Genomic DNA, 15,004 nt, shown 5'->3' with positions numbered 1-15,004 from the left:
TGTGCAGATAAACTCCCATTCTGCAGGGATGAAGTAGAAATGAGTTTCAAATCATAGTTTCCTCGTCTTCTATGGGATGCAATATTTCCGAGATTCTATGATGCAGAGCCTCCACTGATATAAACGGTCACAGTTCCAGTGACTTCAATGGACCTATGACAATTTACACCCAGTGGGGTTTCTGCCTCGTATCTTTAACAGAAGCATCCTGTTATGCATGATCATAACCAATTACAAATTAACCATTTTGGACACCATTTGGGGACCTTTTCTAGATTATATTAGTGGTTCTTTGTTTTTACCTTTTTTGTTATAAAGTTCTTCTTCCCTCCCTTTGTTTCTTCTTATCCACTTTCTCCTGTTTTCAATCCCCTGGATAAAATTGATAACATTTTAAATTTTATTTAATGATACATGTAAAGCAGAGTTCTTTCTTTTCCTTTATTGACATCATAAGCAATTTTGAAAATTTCTTTTCATATTTTTCTAGGCTGGGGATACTTGTGTTTACGTGAAAGTCAATAAAAATGTTATAAAAGAATATACGTTTTAACAAAACTTTATATTAAGGTATATTTTAAGTGATTTCTTATTGTTTTAAAATCATACAAGATGGTACAGCAGGCATTGTAGATTCTTAAATCCATCTTTTAAACACAGTCTCTAAAACCAATATTTTACAACAGGTTTTGTTACAGCATACTGTGAAATATGGATTCAGCTTTTATTACTAATAGGTTTTAACATGCTTCTGTCATTGCAGAAATCATCTGCTTATAGTACTAATGAATATTTTTTTATTTTTGACATCAAGTCTTGCTACTTAATTCAAAACCTGCCTCCTTGTACAGATATTCTACGACAAGAATTAAATTCACCCCTGTGCAGAAGGTCAGCATGAGGCCAAAGCACCATTTAAATCCTATTTAGCCCTTATTCCAAAGACTTAAATGGGACTTATTTGGTATATGGCCTTGTGTTCACCCTCTGCACAAGGGTGAAATTCACCTTAGCTGAACTGTAGAGGGGCTCACAACATCCTTTTGGAAGACAACCAGCAAGAAATTATTACACTTTGGGATACTTGTGAACTCAAGGGAGGGATAGAGAAATATTTCCGTCTTAGTCAGAAAGCAGTGTGATTACAAAGCACCTCCTAACTAGCATTATGTGTTAGCAATTGTAAGATAGTGAGAATGGCTGGTTGAAATATACTGTGTACAGATGGTTAGTGCAGTGCAGGAGAATGAGGCAATTTATAGGCTGAATGTGCAGTCCACCAATAAAATGTTTTATTTTGTAAATAAAATGTACCCACTGAATGCTTTTCAACTGTGCTGGTGCTGTATTATGAACAGTTCTAATCCGACTCGATTGTATGAACCACTGGGTAAATTTTTTAACAACTCAGTCTAGGTGAAAAGATTTATGTATGTGTTGATGTGCTGAATGTCTCTGAGTAAGCAGAGGGGAGGAAAATAGTCTGCAGTTCATGGGATTCTTATATTAAATATAAGAAGTTGAAAATCATTTAAAAAAGCAATTTGATTGAAGGACAAGTTCTCTGGCATGCCTGGGGATTTAGATTTTTAAATGACATCTGCTTTTTTTTTTTTGAGATATTGACATCCTTATCCTGAAGCTGTTCTGCATGGGAAGATCTCTACTCCTGCACAGAGTCCCATTGAAGTCACTGGAGGTTTCCCAGGAGGTTCCAGGGTTTGCAAAGAGCAGTTTACAGGTTTGGAGCCTAAATTTGCATTAGTTGTTTAGAGTTTGTGGTCACTTAGCTGTGTGATTCTCATTTACACTAAGGCATTTTACCTCATTGGGAGTGTAACTTACACCTTTTTAAAGGCCCCTTTGGGTGTAAATGAGAATCAGGACCTGAAATACATAAATTACAAACTACCAGTATTACCAAAACTAATGATTTTTTTAAATGTCCCCACTAAGCCAACATGTGTAAGTTACAGAGCAATTCTATTCATTAAAGCTCCTTAGATTTTATGGTAAGCTTCAGTGCTTTGCTTTGTAAATATGAGTATTTTATGGCTGCAATCAGAGATCAGGTTGTTCTGTCCTTTCTTCCATTACAAAGTTCTTTGGAAAAGGCATAGCATGGGAGATCACTTAGCAGAATGCACATTCTATTCTGTTGCTCCTTTTTGTACTCACTCTGATTCTCTAAATAATAAATCATAGGACACATTTTGTGCTTGGTTAGAGGTGTATTGTGTTATTTTGCAACTAAATTGAACTTCTGAATGTTTGTTCCTTAAGTAGTAACTTATTTTGATTAATCATCTCACTTCTGACCCCCATTATGGTCTGCTGTTACTACTGAGGCTGAGGTTGGCGGTGAGGACATCTGAATAAATCATTTCCTCCAGGATATGTTCCACAGACGTTACCCTGAAATTAGGGGGATTTCATCTATATTTCTTTCTGGCTTTAAAGCCAGCAAACATAAATAATTTATTGCATGTTAATAAAACCAACTAAATCTCCCTTCCTTGGGAAAAAAAAAACACATCCAAACTTTTCAGTTTGTTATATGGCTCTTAGACCACAGCATTGTTGATTGCTGGGGGGCGGGAGGGGGGAACAGAAAAGCATTTTGGGTAATGTCCACCTTAAGCATCCCACTTTATTTCAGAATTCTTTCAGCTGTTGCCACACCAAGCAGTTTTTAACACTGCAGCAAGATTAAGTCCATACCATGTATTGGAAAGTTTATAATACAAATTTATGTCCCCAAACTTATTTCCTTATTTCCTTCTTGCGAGTATTGTCTGTTTCTCTCTCAACACATATCTGCTAGCCATGATGGTTGCTCCTTTCTATAAAAATAATCCCATTTCTTTTTTTACTTACTGATTCCTGGAAGGCTTTATTATTCATTTAGATAATACTTTAAAACCCCTTCAGAAATTCTGTGGACCTTACACATGCTAAAATCCCACTGAAATCAATGCCTGATTAAGGATTGCAGGATTTGATCCCTGGGGAATGCTAACTACTCTTGACAAGATTGTGGCTTTAAGCCACTGTTTGCATTGGGGAAAGACTGTAGTGGCAGCTACTCCTGGAGGTTTTCTCCCTAATGCTTTTGGAAGCACAGGCCTAAGCAACCCTTGCTGTTTAATAGCCTTTTTACTCCTCTGCAGACCAGTAAAGGGAGGCAGGATGTTGCCTTTCCTTCTTTGTGGGATCTTAGTGCTGCTGACTGCACCAAACTTTCCCGTTCTTGGCACAGCAAAGCCTGGTGTACCCATACTTTCCCACTGGTTTAACTAAAGATGTGATTTATTTTTTAAACCCATTTAGTTAAATAGGTGCATCTTTCTGTGTGAACACTTAAACTGATTTAAAACTGGCTTATATGTGTTTAGCTTGCATTTGTAAACTTACAGGGGCAAATCAAATGGCTATAACCAGTTTTAAACTGATATGTGTTCACACAGGGCTTTGCAGTGGTTTGTTTAAACCAGTGCATATATGTGTGCCCTGAGAGTTCAAGAATGGAGATTTTGCCTGACTTCTGTACAGTGAGAATGTTCCTTTCACATTTCCCCTCAACTTTACACACTTGTCTAGGCTAGAGACCCAACTTAGGGATCTGTTTTACACTAGAGATTTATTCAAGCTGCAGCTATTCATTCACTTCCCGTGACTAGAATCAGAGCTTCTTTTGGTCAAGAATTGGTTTTATCGAGTCCAACTTTCACAAAGGGGCATAGTGGGGTTATTTTAAAAACTGTCACTCTTGGAATTTTTTTCTTTCACATCTTCCTTTCTGTGATTATTCTTTGGTTTCTTTAAAATGTTGTCTATCCCGTTCTGTATTGTCACATACAATGAGTACATATTGCCCATGGCACTCCTACGACTATTATTACTCTTTTTGCACTGTTTCAGCAATACAGTTCCAAGTTAGCCTACATTCCTTCCATGGCTTTCCCTTCTGATGCTGTTGCTTTCATTCTGTCCTCAAAATTGACACAGTTCCATTATTATACCCTTAGGCCCTCCGTATGCTATCTGGTTCTTTATTTAAACTATTGCCTGCATTTGTGTGAAATTCACCCTTATGCACAGGGCCTCACAATGCCATAAGCAGCACTTAAACTCCACTAGAAGATTTAGGGCCAAATTCAGGGCCTAGATAAGTAGCTGAGCCAGATGCCAGACGGGTGCAAGCAAGGGATAAATCCTCCCACAGGTCCTGGAGCACTATGAGCTGCCAAGACTACTTCAGTACAATGGTTGAAGTAGCCACAACAGGTGCTTATGAAGCTTCCACTAGGGGAATGGGAAAGATGTGAGGACATGCATACTGGAACTTGCCATGTGGCCATAGGGCAGAGTGATTATCCAGGTCCACATACTTCCTACATGCCCTTCATCCAGCTCTCCTTTGTGCAGTGGAGCAGTACTAGTTTGCTTGACAAGGCATCCCCCCCATATTTGTGGAAGACAATTGGTTTGGCTTGTTAATGAGGGACTCAAGGAGTGCATGGGACTTTGTGCAGGCCCATTGCTCTGAAATAAATGTTACCCTATAGGCCTTAAACAAAATAGAAGGTAGAACCTCACAAACTTTTCCTGAAATATATAAACAATGGGTTCTCAACCTAATTGTCATGATCCTCCCCCTTCCTCCCATATTGTTAAAGGGGAGTGAGGCATCATAGTTCAGGGCAGCTGCACCTGTATTTCTCTTTAGTGGTTCAGCAAGGGAACCCATTGTCAGGCTTCCAGTTCCCCAGATGTTGCCTTTCTGGGTGAAGACTGCATCTCACTGCCTTCTGCCTGGGGTATGTCCATGCTGCTCAGTTCCCTCCCTTCACTGTGCATTTCCCAGCACAGACAGGTTGCCCAAGGACACCTGCTTGCTTTCTCTTAAGAGATGCTTAATAGGTGTACTTGCTACAATTATAAGGTACCACACTGTTCTTTGTATGCCAGCCTACTTTATTAAAAGAACCTACATGTACTGTATGTAATAAACTTACCACTTGTAACCCTGACCTAACAGTAATTTTTAACTTAATTCAGTAATGTTTACCTTAATTCCATAACGTTGTTAAGGATAGTAGGGGATATTGTCAGTCTGTCATATGGGGATCTGGTCACATGAGAGGGATCCTTGTTCTGGTCTGGAAAAGGTGTCCCAGTATGGAAAAGTTTGAGGACCACTTATGTAGACAGAAAACAGCATGTCCCTGTGAGCAATAATCAATAGCTATTATGCAACTCTTACTGCCAAAATAACAATAAATCCTACCAAAAGCCAGTAGAAAGTTCTCTATTTAAAATCCATGTATGAAGCAGAGAGGAGAGTCTTACGTCTTCCTCCTTTTCATAGAATGGCTTTGAAGCTATGGGGAGCACTTGCAACTGAACTGAAGTAATGTCCAAATAGAACCAAGTTACAAGGTAAAGGCCTCACTGCACCCTTGATAGAGCAGTCGTGCATTTTAGCCCTGCCATGCTTGTATCACATTGTGTAGCAAGATGATAGATCTGATAAATGGGGTTTTTACTCACTTTTGTGCTATGAAATATGGATATCGTGACTTTTAAAAAAATACCTGAAAAATGAAATTGTCATTGGAAGGGAAGACCAAGCTTATGCAGCAGCAGCATAAACAAACACCCCTACTGAGTGGATGAAAATAAAAATAAAAAAATAATAAGGTCAAAAACATAGAAATAAAATAACAGAAGATTTAAAAAAAAAAGTTAGCAGTTTCTAGAAGTACTATAGGCATATAGGGTACTATCTGACCCTGAATTGCATCACACAGCATTAGTGGCAATCATGTATCTTTGTTATGAAATAAGACCAAATTTTAGTCCCATGAGCAAAGCCTGGTAATGGGATTTGCCTGTGGATAGTATAGGCTGGGAGGGCTGAATCCTACCTCCCAGTGAGGCCTTCCAAGTAGAACCCAGGATATATACATATAGAGCTGGGAATGACAACTGTGGATATGGGCAGCATGACTTGACTGACTTATATCTTTCTGTTCCTAGAGGAATATAGGGCCTTCACCACTGCTTTCCATCTTTGATGGTCTCTTGCTGCAGTCTTAGCTTCTTCCCATGTCATTTTGATAGCTTTCAATCCACAATAATGATGCTCCCCACTTCATGAAGTTGTTGCCCAGGAGATCTGTGCTGTGCATGAACCCACTGGCCACACCACATTCCTAACATACTTCTCCCTCCCTCCCTGTTCCAGAACAGAATGCTGCCAGAGTCCTACTCCGCAGCACAGAGGTAGCTGTGGAATCTACTGCATTGGTAGCCTTATGCATCCTGTATGTAGCTTGAGGATTTGCCCAATCAAAGAGTAACAGAAGGAACATAGTTGTATTTGAACATTTTGTACTGATTGGGCACTGACTTCATTTTATTAAATCACAATAGTAGCTACTCCCACTACTGTTGCTATCCCAACAAGCTAAAAATCCATGCTGTAGTTTGCATTTGTCACTGTGGCACTCTGTACCTCAAAGCAATACCCTGGAACCCCCACATTCAGCACTGTCATATAATTATGATTCGTTTTGTACTAAGTATGCCTTGTGAGGTATCATTTTGAAAGTCTTGATCTGTTGAACATTAGTATCCTGTTGGATTGTATGAGCTATCATATGATAAGTCATGAAGTTTTGCGATGTGTATGTATCAGAAATAATGTTGTGAGGTTGGGAATACCCACAACTAGCCTTTCAGGTGCAACAGTGGAGTAGCCAGATGTGCTGATGTCCACACTCCCAGTGACCATCCCAGAAGACTTCTCAGAGAAAGCACGTAGACAATGGAGAACGTTTGACCGATGGGGGTGGACCCTCATGTCACAGGCATACATCTTTCCAGCAACCTGGAAGAAACTATAAAAAAAAGGGAAGTGACATCATGACTTGGCCTCACTTCCCTCACAACTCAACACCTGGAAACACATCTGGAGGACAAAGATTTTTAACTGGGGAGGCTGGCCCTGGGTGGAGGAGAGTTCCGGCCTATGTATTCAAGGTCTGTGACTTATTTGTACTATCTATCAGTGTGAGACACTGCTTGATTCAAATATTGTGTAGTTTATAGAACTCAAATTGTATTTCTTAGGTAACCAACTTTGATCTCTATGCTTACTACTTATAATCACTTAAAATCTACCTTTCTGTAGTTAATAAATCTGTTTTACATTTTATCTAAAACAGTGTGTTTTGTTTTAAGTGCTTGGAAAATCTCAGCTCAGATTACAAAGGCTAGTGCAGGAGTTCTCAAACTGGGGGTCAGGACCCCTCAGGGGGTCACGAGGCTATTACAGGGGGGGTCGCGAGCTGTCAGCCTCTGCCCCTAACCCCGCTTTGCCGCCAGCATTTATAATGTTAAATATATTTAAAAGTGTTTTTAATTTATAAGGGGGGTTGCACTCAGGAGCTTGCTATATGTAGGGTTACCAGATAGCAACTGTGAAAAAACGGGACAGGGTGGAGGGTAATAGGCACCTATAGAAGAAAAAATCCCCCAAAATGGGACTGCCCCTTTAAAAACTGGACATCTGGTCACCCTAGCTATGTGAAAGGGGTCACCAATACAAAAGTCTGAGAACCACTGGGCTAGTGTATGTCCTCTCCACAGGGGTAGACTGGGTAATAAACTTACACTGGTCATGCTTCTAACTAGGGCAAGACAGTATATTCCAGGAATGTAAGGCTGAGGAGCTGGGGGGAATTGGCTGGAGCCTCTCTATTGTTGGTTCATGAGTGGCTAGGACAAGCATTCATGTAACTCAGTTGGATGTGTCCCTGGCTGCGGATGTCTGAGTAAGTGCAGTACCTGCCAGAGGTTTATAGCTTGTCACAGCATCGCAGTGTGAGAGGGATATCCCAGGATGGTGGGACAGAAGGCTCAGCAGTCCCCAGTTCAGGCTGCACCCTGGGAACCCCATCACAGTCACCCTTTTTGTATTGTCTTTCTTTAGTGAAGTGAATGTATATCTCACATTCTCACAGCTATGGGCTAATAGCAAGCAACAAAGTGTAGCTTCAAAAAACAACAAACAACTCAAAGAATGGTAATTCACACGCATGAAGTTGGCCACAGCACACATATGGCTTCCTCTTGCACAGGCTGTACAGGTTCTTTTGCTTTGTCAGCCAAGGCATTCCTCTGCTACAAGTGGTACTCTGTCCCTGTCACTGTAGCATCCTTAAAAAACAGCAACCAAGAAAGAAGATTTAAAAAACTAGCAAACAACCCACCAAAATCACAGTATAGGACAGTGCAAAAGAGGAGCAGGCATCTGTCAATAAGGGATTGTCTACACATGGAGTTATTCAGGAACAGTTACTCTTATATAACTTCATGGGTAACTAATCATATTCAGGAATAAGACTGCCTTGTTTCTGTTTAGCTTAACCCACTGCATTAAACTAAACTGTCCAAAAAGGGAGCAAACCCCTGCACCTCTGAGAACAGATGGGGTATGTGGGGGCCCTATAGTTGCTCAAGGTCTCAGTCAGAGAGAGGTGTAGAATGGTGTCCTTTCCCTTTGAGGTGTGTTACCTAGGGCTCTGACTAGGTGCATTCAAGGAAGAAGTCTAAAGATCAAGACAACATGAGTAGTTGGAGCAAGGGTGCAGGTGGTAGACAGTCCTAGAGCTGGCTTCCACATGGAAGAATTACACACTAGAATACTATTAATAGAAGCACTGGATATGTACTTCCCCTTCTGTATGAATTAGGCCTGAGCTGTTGTACTGGCATCAGTAAATAAATAACTTGCAGCAGGTGCTACCAGCTAGGCTGCCCCATTTCATTCCAGTCCAAGCAAATAGTCAGCCAGTTGTGGGGATGTTAAAGTGTTAGGAGAGAATAGTGGCTCTGGTTCAAGCACCAAGTCTATTAAGGAAGGAGATTACTACTACAATTATAGTACCAGTGGACGTGAATAACTCTTTCTATGGAACAACGATGAAGGTTTCCTCACCAGTCAAAGAAATTTGGCTAGCAATAAACAAAGTTCAATGGACAGCTGCACAATATGTGCAGCATTGCTGATCCATTTACAGACCTTTCTACATGCCTACTGATCGACATATAGTAGGATGCAATCAGTCCACAACACGTTTAAGCATGATTATTCCTGTTTTCCCTTTTTTCTCTTACTGTATTTTTTATCTATATCTCTGAAGGTTCTTAATACTGAGAAGTAAAGGGGGATATAGGCATTTCTAGATTATTCTAGTGACACATTTTGGGTAGGAACTCTAGCAACATCAAGTTACCTGATTATTGGTAGTTGTTTTTTCTATTATTTTTTGTTCCAAAGCCAGTGAGATATTCTGACATTAAATCATTCTTTAACACAGGCCCTCCTACAATTAAAAGCTGTCTTCTGTGCTTGTTATATGTGAAGGCCAGAAAACTCAATTCTTTTCACTCAGCAGAAAGAGGAAGGCCTTGATGCTGCAATGGGCTCTGTGGAGGTGGATGGAGGATCAACTGGAATGGTGCTATGTATGGGTCCAGTGGGTTACAATGGTCCACCCATGTAAAACTCACTCCAGGGTGAGATTTTCAAAAGAGCTCAGCATTCACTAATTCCCATTAAGGACAATGGAAATTGCTAGGTGCTGAGTGTTTCAATGTCAGGGTAATTGCACCTCTGTTCCCTCCTTCGTAGTCCACTCCAGGAATGTCTAGCCGGGTCTCAGGGCTCCACCCGTTACCTTGTCTCACTTCCTTCTGACGGGGCATTTGAAGGCTGCATAGCTCCCTGCCTTACATTGTGATATCCCCAGCAAACCAGTTTGGACCCTAATGGCTAGTGCCTGTGCATTGCTTTCTCTCCGACTATGAACTGCATATTGCCAACAATTACAAGTTACAGAGAAAACATAAAAAAATACAAAAGTTCCTATACTTATGCTAAAATATTAACAGAGGTCACCTATCAGCCTTATGGGGGCCCTAGTAGGCCAAAGTCTTTCCATTCCTTCTGCAACGGATGAGACAGAAGGTCCTGTCTGTTTGCTGGTTCAGAAAGAAGGGCCCCAGCCAGTGTAGTCCCAGCCTTTCTATACCAAAAGACCTTTCTCTGTCTGTTGGTCTCTGGAAAACCCAGTTTGAACCATTTATTGCAAGCCTCCCCAGGGGAGTGGTACCTCTCTGGTAGTGTTTACCACCTTAATCACCCTCCCTCCCCCACTGTTTTATAGTTCCTGGAGGCACTGTGGCAACCTCCCCCTCCCCCAAATTGCATATGATCCCTGACCAAGAGTGATACATCAGCTATTCATAAACTTAATACAGTATGTTCCCCCAAAGATATTGCATGCAGTTGCAATATCTGACATACTGAGCTCTTTTCAAAATCTGTGCATGTGTGAGATCTCAAAAAGATTGTGTTTGTTTGTGTATGTGCACACACACTTTAAAGATTTTTTAAGATTTGCATAACTTTTTATTTTTAATCAAGGCAGATTCAGAAATATATGTAATGGTATTTCTTGAATTACAATGCCATCATCAATAATCAGAAAACAGAAACAAAAATATTGAGTCTGAATATGATTTCTCTCTAGAAACTAAAACTATATAATAACATTTTGCATTCACAGTGGCTTCCATCTGAGGATCTCAAAATACTTTATAGCATTAATGAATTAAGCATCCAGCATCCCTGGGAAATGTGCATTATTAGCCCCTTTACATACCATGTCCTGAAACTGAGGCACAGAGACAGAGTCAGTGCTACCCCATTGAAGGCCCTAAGCAGGAATATTTTTGCTCACCCAATACTAAAACAGGCAAGTTCTTATAATAAAAAGCAAACGTCCCCTCTCCCCCTTTAGCTGCTTGGGGCCCTAAGCAATTGCTTAGTCTGCATCTGCCTAGCGCCAGCTCTGTACAGAGATATTAAGTGACTTGCCCAGGATCACCTAACAAGTCTGGGGCAGTGTCCATGGAACTTCTAGACCTATGCCTTACAATACCATCCTTTCCCACACCCAATATTATTTATTGAAATACTGTGGTTTTTGCTGTACAAAGCAGAGGAAAGGTAAAAGGACATACAATATAATAATCTAATATTCGGGATCTGCAATAGCCTTTACAGCTAGCTCAGCACCTCGGCATTTCCTGATTGTAAGGTTATTCCCCCCTCCCCCAAACGCTACAGTGACTTTACTCTAATCAATTATACATTGGTTGGTTAAATGGTAGCCGCTAGTGAAAACCCATCCATCAACCCTCCAACTGGAAAGCTCCCATCCCAACTAGCCAAGGCTCCTCCTCCTTCTTTCGCAGAGCAGCACTACAAGCAAGAAGGAAAAACAGGGAAAAGCTATTGTCGGGAGCTTGGTTGATAAAGGCACCGGAGCAAGAGGAAACCTAACTGACGGCTGCCCCTAACCCCAAAGGGAAAGGGGCTGCAGCGGTGCATGGACAAGCCTGTCGTGTCGTGTCTGTGCCTTACTGCAAGGGATACACACGCAGGCGCGATCACCCTGGAGCTTTTCCTGTTGTGTAGCAGTAGCTACAGTGAGTGACAGGCGGAGGCCGCCCCCGCCAGCTAATGACACACGCGCGCTATCTCCCTGCTGCTGCTGTTGTGGCCTTGTGTTTTTTTTTTTAAAAAGGGGGAGACACCCCCCAACACCGCTTCTCTCCCGGTAACTCATCGCCAGCCGCGGTGCAATAGCAGGGTACAGCTTAGAGCTTCCCTCCAGCCCACCTCCCCGCCCCCGAGCCCCAAGGCAAATCACACAAGGCGCTTTACTACTCCCTTTGCTGCTCAACCAAGCCTTTAGAACGCTCCGGGGAGAATTCCACCCCCAGCTGCTGCTGCTGCTGTGCTCCCCCTCCCCTGCCCCCAACCCGGCTAATGGTGAGAACCGTCAGAACACCTGGGAGGAGAGGCGGGCGGCAGTTACCTGACAGTGATTGGCAGCCCGGCCTGAGCCAATGGCTGCGAGAGAGAGATGGGGCGGGGGAGAGGGAGCTGGGAGGGAGATGCGGGTGTAAGGCTAGGCGGTGAGGGTAGGTTGCGCCTTGGACCGTGTGCAGCTTAGTGGCTGTGCCTATGTGAGTGAAAGGAGAGAGGAGGGGGAAGAGACGTATCCAGATCCAGTGCAGCAGCCGGAGGAGCTGGAGCAGCAGCCGTTCTGCTGCTGTGGGGGAAGGAAGCCCAGGGCTGCTGCATTTGCACCCTGATTGTTTTTTTAAATTTAATTTTTCTGGCTGCTTTTGCCCGTTATTTATGCAAAAAATATAAATAAGGAAGCGAGTGGCGTGATTGAGATAAATAATTAACTAGAGGAGGAGGCGGAGGAGGAAGAAGAAGGAGGAGGAGAAGGAAAGCAAAGCAAGCAGCAGGCAAGGGGGCAGTAACTTTAACCAGAGCCAAGGACCCAGAGACACTGACTGGCCGTTTGCTGCTGCAGCAGCCGTCTCAGCCTTGTGTCTGCGCTGTGTGAGGGAGAGAGCCCTTCCCTCCTGCCCCCGGCTGCTGGAAATGTCTGAGCATAAGGCAATTGATCCGAAGTTATCAACGACGGACAGGGTGGTGAAAGGTAAGTGCTGTGCCGTGCACAGACGGACACACACAGACAGCTGTCTGCTTCCACTGCCCCTCCTCCATTTTTTTTAATTTGGCTACCACCGTCCTCCAAGATACTGTACGTCTCTCCCCCGTCCAAGGAACGGGGTCTGCTTATTTACTGTGGCTGCAGTTGCTAAATGGACGAGACGTGTTTGGAGGGGGGTGGAGGAGGCGGTGATGGGGGAGTGAATAGGGAGTAGCTGCTGTGAGAGATATAGGAAGTGGTGGCTGTTGGTCAGGATTGTGTCTGGGGGTGGTAATTTGATTGGTATCTTGCACTATTGACTCGGGTTTGGGTTTACTCGGGAGATCTCTCTGCCTAGAGCTACATTGCAGCATTTCCCCCTCCGCCTCCCCCTCTCTGCCTTCAAGTGATTGCACAGGGTTCGCGAGAGAGAGGGGGAGCCCCAGCTTCCTTAGTTGCTGGAGTGTCTCAGGCAGAAGGGAGGGGAGGGAGAGAAGCACAAGAGCCTGGATCCCTCCTCTCCTCTGGCTACTTCTTCTGGCATTTCCCCCTCCCCGGCCTGATCCGAACCCCTTTGGGTTGGGTGGCCGGGTTCGCACGCAGGCTCCGTTGTCTGTAGGCAGATCTTGTCACTGCATTTCAGCTCCCCGCATGCATGAATATGCCCGTAAATCCCCCGATCCTGACAGCCTGGGCTCTCCTTCTCCCCCCTCCTTCCTCGCGTCGCTGACATCTCTCCTCTCCCTTCCCTCTCTCAAACGTGCTGCTTGATGTGGGTGACACCTGGAGCCAGCGGTTGATTCACAGAGATCTCTGTTCGGGCGAGGGCTCTTGCTTGCGCTCCTTTATGGTCTATTTCTCCATCCTAGCGAAGGAGGATCCGCCGATCTCTCTGTCTCTGTGTACACAGTACACACCTAGCCTATCCACCCAGCCACCAGTGCTGGTATGGTGAGGAAGAGCCTATGCAGCAGCAGTGGGAAGTTTTTTTCTCTGGGCGATGCCATGTAGTCCAGTAGCCAAATGAATTTCATTTAGGGAGGGGGATGTGACTCTAGAATGTGGAATATTTATCCAGGATCATCCTCTCTAGGAGATGAAAATGCATGTGCAAGCCGCATAATACATGCTGAACATTAAGCACAGTAGAAGGCACTCCAAGCCACTTCCCCCATCATGGTTATTGTTTATGATTTGGCCTGGTTGAATGTGAAGTTATCCAACAGAGACACTGTGTGCCCTTGTATCTTTGCATGTGTGTGCACATATCTGCGTGTGGGTGGTGTTCCCCACAAATGAGTATAATCTTGATGACTTCGCTCCATTGTAAAAACATACATACATGTTCTATGAGCTTGAATGCTCCTGAGCCACTCATTTGTTGAAAAACATCTGAGAGTTTTCATTAGCCACACAAACAAGGTGCACAGCAATAAAAGAATGTTTATTTCTTTATGGAACAAATGTTTATGATTTAATACATGTACAATGTGCGTATTTCTATATACGTACTTAGGTGTAATACAGTGTATCCATCATAGGCTATAAACCTGTATTCATCTCCAGATTTTTTGGTGAAATACAAACTCCAAATGGGCTCTGAATGCTTCCAGAATCCAAGAAACTTAGAAAAAATTGGCTTTGTAGCATGCACAATTGTATGTGTTTACTTGAGCATCAACCAAAACCCAATGCAAATCTTATTGAGAGATTCACATCATTTAAATCATGTAATTTTCTGTTTTTTCTAATTGTTTGTTTCATATCTGAGGTTTTTTTTTTTTTTTTTAAAGAAACTTGGTTGTATGCACTATAGTAACAGAGTTTTAAAAAAATGGAGTTTGCCTTTATCTTGTGAAATAAGAAATATTTGTTGCATGACTTAAGCAATATTACACTGAATCATGATCCTGTGACATCACAGTAAAAGAGCAAGGATTTAAAAGTTTGTAATATATGAGTAGACTTTTCTGATACCCTTCAATTAGAGACATTACGTACATTAGAAATATTTTGCATAATGTCTGGAGTACACTAGTAATTGGGGGTTGAATGAAGATTTCTTCTTAAATTTTGTGTTTGACTCTGTGTAAAGGTAGGACCAAATTCTATGGACTTTACTCAGGGAAAACTTAAATTCAGTGGATATTCTGCATGAGTAAGAACAGATGCAGGATTTGACTTATTATCTTTTTATTTAAAACAAAATCATCTTTGCTTTTCTGAATGCCGATAAATAAAATTGCTACTCCTGCATTTAATAATAGACTCTTACTTTTGTCTTTAAAGGTACTATAATAAGTCTAGGGTGGTGTTTTTTTTTTTTTTTTTTTTTTTTTACACATTAGTCTGAGGTTTTAGTCTCCTTATGACTCTTAACCTTAAATCACTCTTCACGTTGTTACACTTCATTT

The 15,004-nt window shown here is 42.4% G+C and overlaps 1 protein-coding gene and 1 long non-coding RNA gene across 4 annotated transcripts in view; both read left to right on the top strand.

Moving 5' to 3' along the window:
* LOC128838571 (uncharacterized) overlaps positions 1-7,130 on the top strand; it is a 149,580-nt gene extending 142,450 nt beyond the window's left edge. For both annotated transcript variants that reach the window (XR_008445209.1, XR_008445208.1), the window contains 2 exons: positions 1,620-1,741; positions 6,251-7,130. This is a non-coding gene — a long non-coding RNA (uncharacterized LOC128838571). The remainder of the gene's footprint in view (positions 1-1,619; positions 1,742-6,250) is intronic.
* A 4,991-nt stretch (positions 7,131-12,121) lies between these two features.
* Positions 12,122-15,004, top strand: part of PPP3CA (protein phosphatase 3 catalytic subunit alpha) — a 305,071-nt gene continuing 302,188 nt past the window's right edge. The window contains exon 1 of one of the 2 annotated variants that reach the window (XM_054029504.1): positions 12,122-12,596. In XM_054029504.1, the coding sequence (XP_053885479.1) occupies positions 12,539-12,596 (58 nt within the window). In that variant the 5' untranslated portion in view covers positions 12,122-12,538. The remainder of the gene's footprint in view (positions 12,597-15,004) is intronic. The other variant, XM_054029505.1, reaches the window with a different exon arrangement.

This window comes from Malaclemys terrapin, chromosome 5 (genome assembly GCF_027887155.1).
Source record: "Malaclemys terrapin pileata isolate rMalTer1 chromosome 5, rMalTer1.hap1, whole genome shotgun sequence".
Lineage (NCBI taxonomy): Eukaryota > Metazoa > Chordata > Testudines > Emydidae > Malaclemys > Malaclemys terrapin.
This window is presented reverse-complemented; position numbering and strand designations above follow the sequence as displayed.